The sequence below is a fragment of the Heloderma suspectum genome, chromosome 6 (genome assembly GCF_057233095.1).
Source record: "Heloderma suspectum isolate Gila_16-S chromosome 6, 16-S_ref, whole genome shotgun sequence".
Lineage (NCBI taxonomy): Eukaryota > Metazoa > Chordata > Lepidosauria > Squamata > Helodermatidae > Heloderma > Heloderma suspectum.
Window position 1 is genome coordinate 109,371,873 of NC_139463.1, and position 15,148 is coordinate 109,387,020.

Here is a 15,148-nt window from a genome sequence, read left to right on the forward strand (position 1 = left end):
CATGTAACAACCGAGTGGTTCAAAATTGGGAAGGGAGTACGACAAGGCTGCATATTGTCACCCTGCTTATTTAACTTATATGCAGAGTACATCATGAGAAACGCTGGGTTGGATGAATCACAGGTCGGAATTAAGATTGCTGGGAGAATTATCCACAACCTCAGATACGCAGACGATACCACCCTAATGGCAGAAAGCGAAGAGGATCTCAAGAGCCTCTTGTTGAGGGTGAAAGAGGAGAGTGCAAAAGCTGGTTTGAAACTCAACATTACAAAAACGAAGATCATGGCATCTGGCCCCATCACTTCCTGGCATATAGAAGGGGAAGAAATGGAAGCAGTGACAGATTTTACTTTCTTGGGATCCAAGATCACCGCAGACGGTGACTGTAGCCCTGAAATTAAAAGACGCTTGCTCCTTGGGAGGAAAGCTATGGCAAACCTAGACAGCATAGTAAGAAGCAGAGACATCACCTTGCCAACAAAGGTCCGTCTAATCAAAGCTATGGTTTTCCCAGTAGTAATGTATGACTGTGAGAGCTGGACTATACGGAAGGCTGAGCACCAAAGAATTGATGCCTTCGAACTGTGGTGCTGGAGAAGACTCTTACGAGTGCCCTGGACTGCAAGGAGGTCAAATCAGTCCATCCTAAAGGAAATCAACTCTGAGTGCTCATTGGAAGGACAGATACTAAAGCTGAAGATCAAATATTTTGGCCACCTAATGCGAAGAGAAAACTCTCTGGAAAAGACCCTGATGGTGGGAAAGACTGAAGGCAAAAGGAGAAGGGGACGGCAGAGGATGAGATGGCTAGATAGCATCACGGATGCAATGAATATGAACTTGAGCACACTCCGGGAGAGAGCGCAGGACAGGAAGGCCTGGCGTGCTATGGTCCATGGGGTCATGAAGAGTCGGACACAACTGAACGACTGAACAACAACCAGTTGGTGAAATTTGGGGTTCTAATTAAAAAAAAAAACCAAAGTGGGTCCTACAAGCCTGGAGTTGTCTACAGAGGCTGTCCTCTGAGTACCCCTACTATTGGAATGGGGCAGGTGGCGACTGGAGAGAGAGAGACTTTTCAGTTATGCTGCTAAATCTGTGCTTTATTACCATTCTGAATTATTGTGTATAATAAACTTCTATTAGAGCACTACCTTTGTTAAGACAACAAAATATCACAATTTTAATGTGTAAACAACATTTGGAATGTTACATTCAAAGCATGGTAACAACGTTTTTAAATTAAATAAAATGTACAGTTATCATGCCCCTTCATGGATCACTGCCTTGTTGTGGCGAAGGGGCTTGCGTAACTCAGTGAAGCCATAAGCTATGCCGTGCAGGGCCACCCAAGACGGACAGGTCATGGCAGAGAGTTCTGACAAAATGTGGTCCACTGGAGAAGGAAATGGCAACCCACTCCAGGATTCTTGCCAAGAAAACCCCATGGAATGTATCACAAGGCTAAAAGATATGACGCCGGAAGATGAGCCCTCAGGTCGGAAGGTGTCCAATATGCTACTGGGGAAGAGCAGAGGGTATTTCCAAGTAGCGCCAGAAAGAGTGAAGCGGCTGGGCCAAACCCGAAAGGACACTCAGCTGTGGATGTGTCTGGTGGTGAAAAGAAAATCCGATGCTGTAAAGAACAATATTGTTTAGGAACCTGGAATGTCAGATCAATGAATCAAGGTAAGCTGGAGGTGGTCAAACATGAGATGGCAAGATTGAACATCGACATCTTGGGAATCAGCGAACTAAAATGGACAGGCATGGGCGAATTTAATTCAGGTGACTATCATATCTACTACTGTGGGCAAGAATCCCTTAGAAGAAATGGAGTAGCACTCATAGTCAACAAAAGGGTGGGAAAAGCAGTACTGGGGTACAATCTTAAAAATGATAGAATGATCTCAGTACGAATCCAAGGCAAACCATTCAACATCACAGTAATTCAAGTCTATGCCCCAACCACTGAGGCCGAAGAAGCTGAGGTTGATCGTTTCTATGAAGACCTACAACACCTTCTAGAACTAACACCAAAAAAAGATGTCCTCTTCATCATAGGGGATTGGAATGCTAAAGTAGGAAGTCAAGAAATCACCGGGATAACAGGCAGGCATGGCCTTGGTGTACAAAATGAAGCAGGACAAAAGCTAATAGAGTTTTGCCAAGAGAACATGCTGATCATAGCAAACACTCTTTTCCAACTGCACAAGAGGCGACTCTACACATGGACATCACCAGATGGTCAATATCGAAATCAGATTGATTATGTCCTTTGCAGTCAAAGATGGAGAAGCTCCATACAGTCAGTAAAAACAAGACCTGGAGCTGACTGTGGCTCAGATCATGAGCTGCTTCTTGCAAAATTTCGGCTGAAATTGAAGAACGTCGGGAAAACCACTAAACCGTTCAGGTATGACCTAAATCATATCCCTGATGAATATACAGTGGAGGTGAGGAATAGATTTCAGGGATTAGACCTGATAGACAGAGTGCCTGAGGAACTATGGACGGAGGTCTGTAACATTGTTCAGGAGGCAGCAACTCAATCCATCCCAAAGAAAAAGAAATGCAAGAAAGCAAAGTGGCTGTCTGATGAGGCTTTACAAGTAGCTCACGAAAGAAAGGAAGCGAAAAGCAAGGGAGAAAGGGGAAGATATACCCAACTGAATGCAGAGTTCCAGAGAATAGCAAGGAGAGACAAGAAGGCCTTCTTAAATGAACAATGCAAAGAAATCGAGGAAAACAACAGAATGGGAAAGACTAGAGATCTCTTCAAGAAAATTGGAGATCTCAAGGGAACGTTTTGTGCAAAGACGGGCATGATAAAGGACAAAGAAGGCAGGGACCTAACAGAAGCAGATGAGATTAAGAAGAGGTGGCAAGAATACACAGAAGAACTATACAGGAAAGATCTGAATGTCCCTGATAGCCATGATAGTGCGGTCACTAAACTTGAGCCGGACATCCTCGAGAGTGAAGTCAAGTGGGCCTTAGGAAGCATTAGTAACAACAAAGCTAGCGGAGATGACAGTATTCCAGCCGAGCTATTTAAAATCCTAAAAGATGATGCTGTTAAAGTGCTGCATTCAATATGCCAACAAATCTGGAACACTCAACAGCGGCCACAAGACTGGAAAAGGTCAGTTTACATTCCAATTCCAAAGAAGGGCAACACCAAAGAGTGTTCAAACTACCGCACAATTGCACTCATTTCACATGCCAGCAAGGTGATGCTCAAAATCCTACAAGCTAGGCTTCAGCAGTATGCGAACCGAGAACTACCGGAAGTACAAGCTGGGTTTCGAAGAGGCAGAGGAACTAGAGATCAAATCGCCAACATTCGCTGCATCATGGAGAAAGCAAGAGAATTCCAGAAAAACGTCTATTTCTGCTTCATTGACTACACTAAAGCCTTTGATTGTGTGGATCACAACAAACTGTGGCAAATTCTTAAAGTGATAGGAGTACCAGACCACCTTACCTGTCTCCTGAGAAACCTGTACGAGGGTCAAGAAGCAACAGTAAGAACCAGACATGGAACAACCGATTGGTTCAAAATTGGGAAAGGAGTACGACAAGGCTGCATATTGTCACCCTGCTTATTTAACTTCCATGCAGAGTACATCATGAGAAATGCCGGGTTGGATGAATCAGAGGTCGGAATTAAGATTGCTGGGAGAATTATGAACAACCTCCGATATGCAGACGATACCACCCTAATGGCAGAAAGCGAAGAGGATCTCAAGAGCCTCTTGTTGAGGGTGAAAGTGGAGAGTGCAAAAGCTGGTTTGAAACTCAACATTACAAAAACTAAGATCATGGCATCTGGCCCCATCACTTTCTGGCATATAGAAGGGGAAGAAATGGAAGCAGTGACAGATTTTACTTTCTTGGGCTCCAAGATCCCCGCAGACGGTGACTGTAGCCATGAAATTAAAAGACGCTTGCTCCTTGGGAGGAAAGCTATGGCAAACCTAGACAGCGTAGTAAGAAGCAGAGACATCACCTTGCCGACAAAGGTCCGTCTAATCAAAGCTATGGTTTTCCCAGTAGTAATGTATGGCTGTGAGAGCTGGACTATAAGGAAGGCTGAGCGCCGAAGAATTGATGCTTTCGAACTGTGGTGCTGGAGAAGACTCTTACGAGTGCCCTGGACTGCAAGGAGGTCAAATCAGTCCATCCTAAAGGAAATCAACTCTGAGTGCTCATTGGAAGGACAGATACTAAAGCTGAAGATCAAATATTTTGGCCACCTAATGCGAAGAGAAAACTCTCTGGAAAAGACCCTGATGCTGGGAAAGACTGAAGGCAAAAGGAGAAGGGGACGGCAGAGGATGAGATGGCTAGATAGCATCACGGATGCAATGAATATGAACTTGAGCACACTCCGGGAGAGAGCGCAGGACAGGAAGGCCTGGCGTGCTATGGTCCATGGGGTCATGAAGAGTCGGACACAACTGAATGACTGAACAACAACCAGTTGGTGAAATTTGGGGTTCTAATTAAAAAAAAAAAACCAAAGTGGGTCCTACAAGCCTGGAGTTGTCTACAGAGGCTGTCCTCTGAGTACCCCTACTATTGGAATGGGGCAGGTGGCGACTGGAGAGAGAGAGACTTTTCAGTTATGCTGCTAAATCTGTGCTTTATTACCATTCTGAATTATTGTGTATAATAAACTTCTATTAGAGCACTACCTTTGTTAAGACAACAAAATATCACTATGCTATGGTCCATGGGGTCACGAAGAGTCGGACACGGCTGAACGACTGAACAACAACAACAACAACAGTTATCATGTGGGCGATTCTCTTGCTGATTCCACAATGGTGTCCCAAGTCAGGACTAACATAAACTACATTCATTTCAATAGGTCTACTCTAGGTAGGACTTATGTCGGATTTTACCCCTAGTACCTAATCCCACTGCTAGCTAGTCTTCCTTCCAAATGGAATAGCTGCTCTATCTCATTCTCAAGTCCATGACCAAGTCTAACGGTTCTTGTGTTGGTGAGAATGGGACAACAGGAGTCAAAACCCCATTTCCCTTCCCCTGCACTTTTTCCCAACCGCTTTTTATTTTTATTTTTTAATGTGGTACATGTGTGGACATTTTATTCATTTATTATATATATATAATATATGCCACTTACCATGTCTAAAAAATATTTCTGCATAAATGCACACATGAATGCTAGTGGAGGGAGTGGGAAAACACAAGATGAAATCTATATAAATCCCACAAGCCTGACATCTGCCCACCTTTGATATAAAAATATGGGGGGGGGGATTGAGGGTGGAAAGTGAATGTTTCTAAAAGAGCCTGAAGAAGATTATGAAATTGTTTTGTTATATAGACAGGAAGGGTGGATAACCATATAGAAACTTCATCAAATAGACTGTGAGGGAGTTAAGGTTCCTACCATCCAGAAAGCAGAACTATATATTTTAAAAGGCGGGGAAATGGCAGAAGCAAGGACGAGAGAATGCCCAAGGTATTCTGCTGTAGACCACAGGTGTTCAACCCCTTTCAGGGAGGCTGGATTTATCCCATGGGCTTGAGGCTCAACAGCCATGCTCATGTGCACACACACACACACTCACACACACACACACACACACACACACTGACAACCAGAGCAGAACAGGGAAGAAATCAGATATGTTATGGAAAACAGTACACAAAATGAGGAAAGCTGACAAAGATACAGGTTCGAGGAGCAGAAATAGCAGTGTAACAGAGTGTATTGAGAGTGTTGCTGGAGTTTACAATGTACCTTTACATATTCACACCCCCCTCACACACACAGATAGATCTTCCAAATATTAAGCAACATCATCAGTTTTGAAATCAGCAATTTGATACCTATGGCTGGGTTCACACAACATGCTAAACCACACTCAGTGGTAGAATGAGGGTGGCTGTTGAATAAGGGGTTGTTGAACCGCAGGTTAGCATGTTGCCTGAACACAGCACGTTTTCTGCAGAGTGGCTTGTTTAACTATGCAGTGTGGGTTGTTAACCACCTGGAACAACCCAACAACAAACCATGGATTCTCATGGTGGCTTGTTTGAGAATAATAAGCCACACTGCATGGTTAACAAGCCACTCTGTGGAAAACACACTGCATTCAGACAACACAATAACCTACAGTACAACAACAGCCCATGGTTCCACAACAACCCACATTCAACCACTGAGTGTGGGTTAGCGTGTTGTGTGAACCCAGTCTGTGTCATTGCTCAGCTGAACATTTCAGCTCTGAGAAAATTGGAGATGGGGACATTACATATTGCCACAACAGAATACCACATCACATCAGAGTAGACTGGGCTGCTGATGTTTATACTTGTTCCCCTTCCACCCCATTCCTCTAGCTCTCATGTGCCTGGTAGCTCATCCACTGATGCTCTGACTTGGATTCCTACACTGAGCAGGGGGTTGGACTCGATGGCCTTGTAGGCCCCTTCCAACCCTACTATTCTATGAATCCTTCTGTCTTGCGATGCTGCTATTTAACAACATGTCGGTCTGCAATAAGACCGCACTCATTCATGATTTAATCATGGATGAGAAGGCCAACCTGGCATGTATTGCTGAGACTTGAGGTGGGTGGGCTGGGGGGGGGTGGGTTGACCTGACTCAGCTCTGCCCACCTGGGTACTCAGTGTAGCACCATTATAGGTTGGAGGGCCGGGGGGAGGGGGGAGTCACTGTGGTTCATAGAACCTCCATCTCCATCACCAGGAAACCACTCCACCTTGGAGCAGGCCTTGAGGGGCTGGACATGATGTTGGCCATAGAGACAGATTGGGGATGCTGCAGGTGTACCACCCACCCTGCTGCCCAGCATCCTCCCTGACTGAGCTGGCGGACGCAGTCACAAGTGTGGTGTCGGAGGAACAGTAGTTCTGGGTGACTTCAACTTCCATGCTGATCCTGTCTCTGGAGTTCCAGCTGGAGACTTCATGGCCTCCATGACAACCATGGGGCTCTCTCAGTTTGTCATCAGCCCGACCCATGAAGCAGGGCATACCCTTGATTTGGTTTTTGCTCCAAGTTGTGAGTTGGGTGGTCTGAAGATTGGGGGATGGGGGTCCAAGTAACCCCATTGTCATGGTCAGACCATTTTCTGGTGAGATTTGAACTCACAGGGTTACTTCCCTCCTGCAGGGGTGGGGGACCGATTTGGATGGTCCACCCCAGGAGATTGATAGAATCCAATGGATTTCTGAATGCTCTTGGGGATTTTCCAGTGGAGAGAGCTAGTGATCCAGACAAGGCCCTAGCCTCAGTGTGGAACAGTAAGATGTCAAGGGCCATCAACTTGGTTGCACCTGAGTGCCCTCTCCAGCGCTCTAGAGCCTGCTCCACTCCTTGGTATACTGGGGAGCTGTGGTAAATGAAACAGGCTGGACAATGGCTAGAGCACAAATGGCATAAAACTTGAAGTGAAGATGACTGAGCACACTCTAGAGCACATAATCGTGCCTATTGCATGGTTGTGCAGGCAGCAAAGAAGGCTTACTTTGCTGCCTCCACTGCATCCTTGAGGACCCATCCCATGGAATTCATCTGAGTGGTCCAGGCATTGTTAATACCCTCCCCAGAAAATGGGGCCCTGGCCCCATTGAGGACCTTCTGTGGCTTTTTCACATCGCACTTTGGGGACAAAATCACGTGTCTCTGCTGCAAACGTGACACTGTTGCTATCACAGTTCCAGCTGAGGTGTCTGATGCCACTATCTGCCCTATTTTGTGGGATCAGTCCCAGTTCCTGCAGTCTGATGATGTAGACAAGGTGCTTGCAGTGATGCAACCAACCACATGCCCTATCAATCACTGCCCCTCTTGGCTAATAAAAGCTAGCCAAGGACATATGACTGGGTGGGTTCAGGGAGTGATGAATGCTTCCCATCAGGAAGGGGTGGTCCCTGCTGTCCTTAAGGAGGCCATAATGTGGCCACTCCTGAAGAAGCCCACTCTGGACGCAATGGTATTAGACAACTACTGCCCAATCGCAAAGACCCCTTTCTTAGGGAAGGTACTTGAGGGCGTTGTGGCGGAGCAACTGCACACACTCTTGGAGGATACTGATTATCTAGGCCCATTCCAGTCTGGGTTTCGATCTGGTTACGGGACTAAATCTGCCTTGGTCACCCCGATAGATAAACTTTATCAAGAGAAGGACAAGGGGAGTGCAACCCTGTTAATTCTGCTCAACCTCTCAGCAGCTTTTGATACCATCAACCATGGTATCCTCCTGGATCAACTCCATGGGATGGGTATTGGATGCACTGTGTTACAGTGGCTCCAGTCCTACCTACAGGGCCAATTTCAGAGAGTAACATTGGATGACTATTCTTCGGCCCCATGGCAATTGAGCTATGGGGTCCCATAGGGCACCATCTTGTCCCCAATGTTGTTTAACATCTATAGGAAAACACTGGGAGCAGTCATTGGTGGGATTTGGAGCCAAGTGCCATCAGTATGCTGATGACACAGCTCTATCTCCCTGTGACATCTGAATCAGGAGAGGCTGTGCAAGTCCTGGACCAGTGTCTGAACTTAGTAATGGGCTGGATGAGGGCCAATAAACTGAAGTGGAATCCTGGCAAGACGGAAGCCCTGTGGGTGAACAGTTCCTGAGTCTGGGAGATAGGCTCATTGGCTGTTCTGGATGGGGTTACACTCCCTCTGAAAGATCAGGTCTGTAGTTTGGGGGTACTCCTATATCCATCACTGCCACTGGAAGCCCAAGTGGGCACTGCAGCTTGGAATGCCTTTTACCAGCTTCGACTGGCTTGCCAGCTACAGCCTCCCCTGGACAGGGATAGCTTGGCCACAGTGGTACAGGCATTAGTAACCTCAAGACTGTATTACTGCAACATGCTGTATGTGGGGCTGCCCTTAAGGCTGGTCCAGAAGCTAGAACTAGTGCAGAATGCAGCAGCTTGGCTGTTGTCAAGAGCTGTCCTATTTCAGCATGTAACTCTTTTGCTGAGGGAACTGCACTGACTGCCTATTCACTACTGGGCCAGTTTTAAGGTATTAGTACTAGTGCACAAAGCCCTAATCAACTTGGGACCAGGATACCTGAGAGAGCACCTTCTTGTTTACCAACCTGCCTGGACACTGAGGTCATCAGAGGGCTTGTTCCTGGTGGTTCCACATGGACCTATGGCCTGGTTGAAGTCCCCCAGGAAAAGAGCCTTCAGTGTGGTGGCCCCCTTCCTGTAGAATTCCCTGCCTTTGGATGTCAGGCAGGCACCAACATTGTGTTCCTTTCAGTGCCTCCTGAAGATGTTGTTATTTCGAGAGGCCTTCCCTGAGTGTCCAGCTGCAATTCATTAATTTCAGAATCTGTTATTTTAAAATGTTTTAATTGTTTTAATTATGAAGATTGCCGGGAGAATTATCAACAACCTCCGATATGCAGACGATACCACCCTAATGGCAGAAAGCAAAGAGGATCTCAAGAGCCTCTTGTTGAGGGTGAAAGTGGAGAGTGCAAAAGCTGGTTTGAAACTCAACATTACAAAAACTAAGATCATGGCATCTGGCCCTATCACTTCCTGGCATATAGAAGGGGAAGAAATGGAAGCAGTGACAGATTTTACTTTCTTGGGCTCCAAGATCACCGCAGACGGTGACTGTAGCCATGAAATTAAAAGACGCTTGCTCCTTGGGAGGAAAGCTATGGCAAACCTAGACAGCATAGTAAGAAGCAGAGACATCACCTTGCCGACAAAGGTCCATCTAATCAAAGCTATGGTTTTCCCAGTAGTAATGTATGGCTGTGAGAGCTGGACTATAAGGAAGGCTGAGCGCCGAAGAATTGATGCTTTCGAACTGTGGTGCTGGAGAAGACTCTTACGAGTGCCCTGGACTGCAAGGAGGTCAAATCAGTCCATCCTAAAGGAAATCAACCCTGAGTGCTCATTGGAAGGACAGATAATGAAGCTGAAGCTCCAATATTTTGGCCACCTAATGAGAAGAGAAAACTCCCTGGAAAAGACCCTGATGCTGGGAAAGACTGAAGGCAAAAGGAGAAGGGGACGGCAGAGGATGAGATGGCTAGATAGCATCACGGATGCAATGAATATGAACTTGAGCACGCTCCGGGAGAGAGCGCAGGACAGGAAGGCCTGGCGTGCTATGGTCCATGGGGTCACGAAGAGTCGGACACGACTGAACGACTGAACAACAACAACAAATTCTTTCATCTTGCTGTTCACTGCTCTGAAATCTTTGATGTGAAGCGGTATATTCAAATTGTAAATAAGATCAATCAAGCAACAGAATAGTCACTTTCCTTTTAATAAAGTGCCCTGGGTTTTCACAAAATATGTTCCTGTGGATGAGTGACTACTCACCAAGAAAATTCACCGGTATAAAAACGCACTTACTTTCATGGCTGTAGCAGTCTTTTTAAACATTTCACCTGGACATGGGGCGAATATAAATTTTGAACACAGGAAACAGTGTGTGTCATAACAAATGAATGCCCTGAAGAATAATCTGTGCCTACCTAAATAAAACAGAGGTCAGCCCACTCGTGGCCTCAGCTAAACATGTCTTAATTTAGAGCAGTCCTCTGGCAACCTTGGAAACCTCTAGTCTCATTCATTCCCTCCTGAATCCACCCTCCCTAGGGCCAAGAGAAGAGGGCACAAAAGAACATCTGCAATTTGACCAGCAAATTTCTCCATTTTATTTTTTTTTTTAACTAGGTCCCCAGGTGCAAGCCAACTAAGCAGACTTCAAGGGACATCGTGAAACCAGGACCTACTCTTCCATCACCTGCACACCTCCTGGGCCCAGAGAAGATAAAGATGTGAGCAATGAGAGATACCTGTGAACAGGGGGGGGGTCTCCCCTATCCCATCGAAGGATGTGAATGGTAAGTTGCTTTCCAGAAATTTTCATTCTCCAATCCCTTCCTCCTTTTTCTTAATTCCTCTCTTGGTGTCCTTTATCCATCAGAACCTTGTGAACATCCAAGTTCTCTCGGGTTTTCAGTGATGGTTACGATGCCATGCAACATGGCAAATCTCTTTTTTTAGCTTTTCCTGTACTGGCTAAGGCAGCACAGCATCTATTTTGGTGCAAACTATCTTGTCACATCTACCCCGAGCTCTCAAAGCCACAAATGGAAAAGCATTTTGGAAATAACCCTTCTGGCAGAGCTGGGCAAACTATCCTTACACATACACACACACACCTTCCTAGCTTCATTTCTTCAGTATCTACCTGCCTGTGTGACTGGATGCCTGTTGGCTAATTCAATAGTGGCTGTCAATCAAAACCACATCTAGCCAAAATGGGCAACGGTTCTTTGTTTTTTTGGTCACTGGGATCCAGTGTCTCCTGGAAATGCTGATACTCAGAAACCCAGGCACCTCTTCCAAGCCCAGTATCCTCTGCATGTGAGTAAGTTACTTCCAAGAGTTTGGCATAGGCAGTGGCGGCTGGTGACTGGAGGGGCTGTGATTCCATTCTGGGTTTTACTTACCACCAGCCAAAGCTCTCGAGGCACTGTCCAAGGTGCTGAATCTTATCCCCAAAATAGGTTCAGCACCTTGAATAGCACCTTTAGAGCTTTAGTTGGTTGTAACTAAAAACCAGAATGGAATCAGAACCTCTCCAGAACTGGAGTCGCCAGCCACCATTGGGCATAGGTTAGCTAGATTCATTTCATGGTTTTATTTCATTTTATGGTTTCATGGTGTTTTTAACTCTCTCTGCTTCCCTTCTTGCCTCTTTCGATATTCTCTTTAATAAGCATTCTCTCTTCATTTGGACTGGCAGTTTGGAAGGTGGGTTTTTTACTGGCGAAGAAGAACCAAGGGAGACAGTTTTCTCCCCTCACATTGCCTTGTCACTAAGTGTGAATGGAATATGTATTGTTGATAAGAATTTGTTGTATTTCAAAGGGGTGCTATTCATAATAATCTGTGTGTGCCACCTGTAAGTATAGAGTGTTTAGCTATGTATGCTATAAACTAGCTTTAAGTGCAAAAATGTGCTCTTGGAACTGGGCAAAGAAGCTTGTCACAGGTGGGTTGCTTAATTCTTGGAAGTAAGGAAAAAGCTCATTACCTCAGTGGAGGCTGGTGTCTCCAATGTCAGGGGGCCAGTGAATTCACTCTTGGTTTCAGTCAGAACCAATCCGAACTGTGAAGGAGCTATCCAAGGTGCTAGAAGCTCCTTTGGAGTTCTGACTGGTTCTGACTGAAACTCGAAGCAGATTCACTGCCCCACTGACACCAGAGCCACCAGCCTTCACTGCATTACTTCATGAGGAGATGGACCTTTGCAAGGGCGCTTCTGAAGTCAGCTGTAAGTCTCGCTGTGTTACAGAGAGGCTGTCCTGAGGTCATGAGTAGAAGCTATGACTACGTCCAAACAGTCAAGGTGCAGAGATGTATGTTTAAGGTAAAGAAAGTAGGGGTATTGCTAGGTAGAATATTATAGGTAATAAGATTTTGACATGGTTGACCAGAGAGTTCCAGGGAGAATGAGAGTCCTACCAAACGTGATTACCTAAACTCTGCCAACCATGCCTGCCAAATAGGTAACTATCAGATCTTAATGATGACTGCGTTGCTGGTTGAGAGGAGCAGAAGTTTAATTTTGCTAAGAAATATGTTAGCCACTGATTCTATTGTGCTTCTAATCATCCTAATTGTATTGTATGTAGCAATGTGTTTTGCTTGTTGGATCAGTGCAAAGTTTTGCTATTCTTTAATTTGAGCAATAAATGTGTATTTTGTAGTACCACTTTGTGTCATTTGGCTTGAGCAGTGCTTCAAGGACCACAATCCATATAAATTACTTCTTGAAGCCCAGAATACTCAGCTGGGATTTGTACATCTGGCATCTGTCCATAAAAGTGCTGTTTTCTCTCTGAGTCAGGTGAGTCACAGACACACCTGCTCAGGTAAGAGAAACAAGCAAGCTGGATGGAGTGGGAACAGTGACCCATCCCAGCCTGACCACTTAGCAACACTGGCAGAGTCTCTGGAGTTGGGCCTATGGGGGTGAAGCAAGGTGCTGGTTGTGGGCTCGTGTAGATGAGCATAGCTAGGGGCTCCTCCTCATCCCCAGTCCAGACAATTAATTACTCATACCTCTGATGTTCTCCCAGTCCAGAGTTAGAGGAAGACAGGTGTGGTGGCAAAGTACCAGCAGCCTCAAGCTGTGAGCAATTTATCCCTAGAAGAGGAGACCGCAACACAGGTAGCTACCCATCCCAGTGGCTGTATAGAAAAATCCTGAGAGGGCAAGAAGCCCACCAGAACATGCTTAGGCCGGTTTCCCCCAACATACTTTCCATTTAAGTTAATATGAAACTTTAATATTAACTGTTAGATTAGGAAGAACCTAAGTTTTACTATGTTGAAAATATGCTCGCTATTCCTTTCATTATACTCCTAGTAATTGTAACTTGAGTGTATTTAGAGATGATTGTGATCTGCCTAATCTTAGCTAAAGCTTGTTATTCTCTTAGACTGAGCAATGAATAGATATTCTTTAATACCAACTTGGGCTCGTCTAGCTTGAGAAAGATTTCAAGGACCACTACTCATACCTTAATTCTTAAATTAATAAACACTTAGTAGAGATTTGCAAATCTATCATTGAGTAAGGTCAGTCCCTGAAGCTGTTGTATTCTCTCTTGATCTAGTAAATCTCAAATATACCTGTTCAAGTTTGAGAAACAAGCTAGTCAAATACAGCAAGAAAAAGTTACTCATCTCAGCTGGATTCACACAACATGAAAACACATACTCAAGATTGGGTGTGGGTTGTCATTGAACCATGGGTTGTCACTGAACTGTGAGTTCTCATGTTATGTGAACCTAGCCACACTAACAAACCATGATTTGTTAACAACAAACAACCCACGGTTCACAATCTAACAACAAACCATGGGTTCTCTTTGTGGGTTGTTGGTAGCTAACAAACCATGGTTTGTTAGTGTCACTGGGTTCACACTACACAACAAGCCATGGCTCACCAACAACCCATGGCTCAATGGCAAACTACACTCAACCCATACTTAGCCTTTGGTATGGGTTGTAGTATCATGTGAACCCAGCCAGTGATATTTTTAATCTGAAGTCCCTTTGTCTTTAGACAATACCCATTATCCCATGACATCAAATCTCCATCAAACTTGATTCCAGCTTTATATAACCCAACTTTATATTGCAGGAGGTGGCAACAACAAGATGAAACATGGGAACCAGACCATGGTGAAAGAATTCATCCTTCTGGGTCTCTCTCAGGCTTCTTCTCAGGAAGAAATCTTCCTTCTTCTTGGCATGGCCATCGATCGCTATGTGGCCATTTGCCACCCGTTGCATTACACTATCATTGTGAGCAGGCCAGTCTGCAGTGTCATGGTCATACTATTCTGGTGCTTAGGATTTGTTCATTCCATCATCCAGGTTGTCCTCATTGTCCCGCTCCCTTTTTGTGGCCCCAACAAACTGGACAACTTCTTCTGTGACATCACTCAGATCGTCAAGTTGGCTTGCACCAACACATATGACTTAGAATTCTTCATGTTCATCAACAGTGGCCTCTCCTCTCTCATCAGTTTCACCCTCCTCATCATCTCCTATGTGATCCTGCTGGTCAAGGTGAGGACAGGCTCCACCGAGGGGAAGGGCAAAGCCACCTCCACCTGCATCACCCACATCATCATTGTCGTCATCATGTTTGGTCCTGCCATCTTCATGTACTGCCGCCCATTCCAGGAGTCGCCCCTTGACAAGCTGGTCGCTATTTTCCACAGCACTGTCTTCCCCTTGATGAACCCCATGATCTACACACTGAGGAACAAGGAGATCAAGCATGCCATGAGAAGGTTGTTGGGTAAATACTGGCCAGGATCAGTATAAATTCTCCAAGATTTTTATACTTGTGCCATTTCTTGGTCAACAGATCAATTTTTTGCCAATAGGCAATGGTCCTTTTTAGGATATTCCGATACAATAAGCACACCAATGGATGAAGGCAAAAAGAAATTTATTTAGCAAGGATGGGCTAAGAAAGCAAGACAATGGGCAAAATCCAACATAAGTCCTATTTAGAGTAGACCCATTGAAATGAGTAGGACTTATATTA

General features: G+C 45.2%; 1 protein-coding gene across 1 annotated transcript; it reads left to right on the top strand.

Annotated features, from left to right (window-relative positions):
- Positions 1 to 8,003: 8,003 nt before the first annotated feature.
- On the top strand, positions 8,004 to 14,922 carry LOC146342446 (olfactory receptor 4N5-like). The gene is made up of 4 exons (XM_084807845.1): positions 8,004 to 8,054; positions 10,744 to 10,847; positions 13,161 to 13,252; positions 14,231 to 14,922. The coding sequence occupies exons 1-4, from the start codon at positions 8,004 to 8,006 to the stop codon at positions 14,920 to 14,922; spliced, it is 939 nt and encodes a 312-aa protein (XP_084663971.1).
- Positions 14,923 to 15,148: the final 226 nt, after the last annotated feature.

What these genes read in the sequence shown, in the direction of transcription:
- LOC146342446 (XM_084807845.1), top strand. Translation starts at nt 8,004, where the DNA reads ATGGTATTAGACAACTACTGCCCAATCGCAAAGACCCCTTTCTTAGGG. An exon ending in GGCCCAGAGAAGATAAAGAT is followed by an intron (nt 10,848 to 13,160) that starts GTGAGCAATGAG and finishes ATGTTCTCCCAG; the next exon opens with TCCAGAGTTAGAGGAAGACA. An exon ending in AAGAGGAGACCGCAACACAG is followed by an intron (nt 13,253 to 14,230) that starts GTAGCTACCCAT and finishes TTTATATTGCAG; the next exon opens with GAGGTGGCAACAACAAGATG.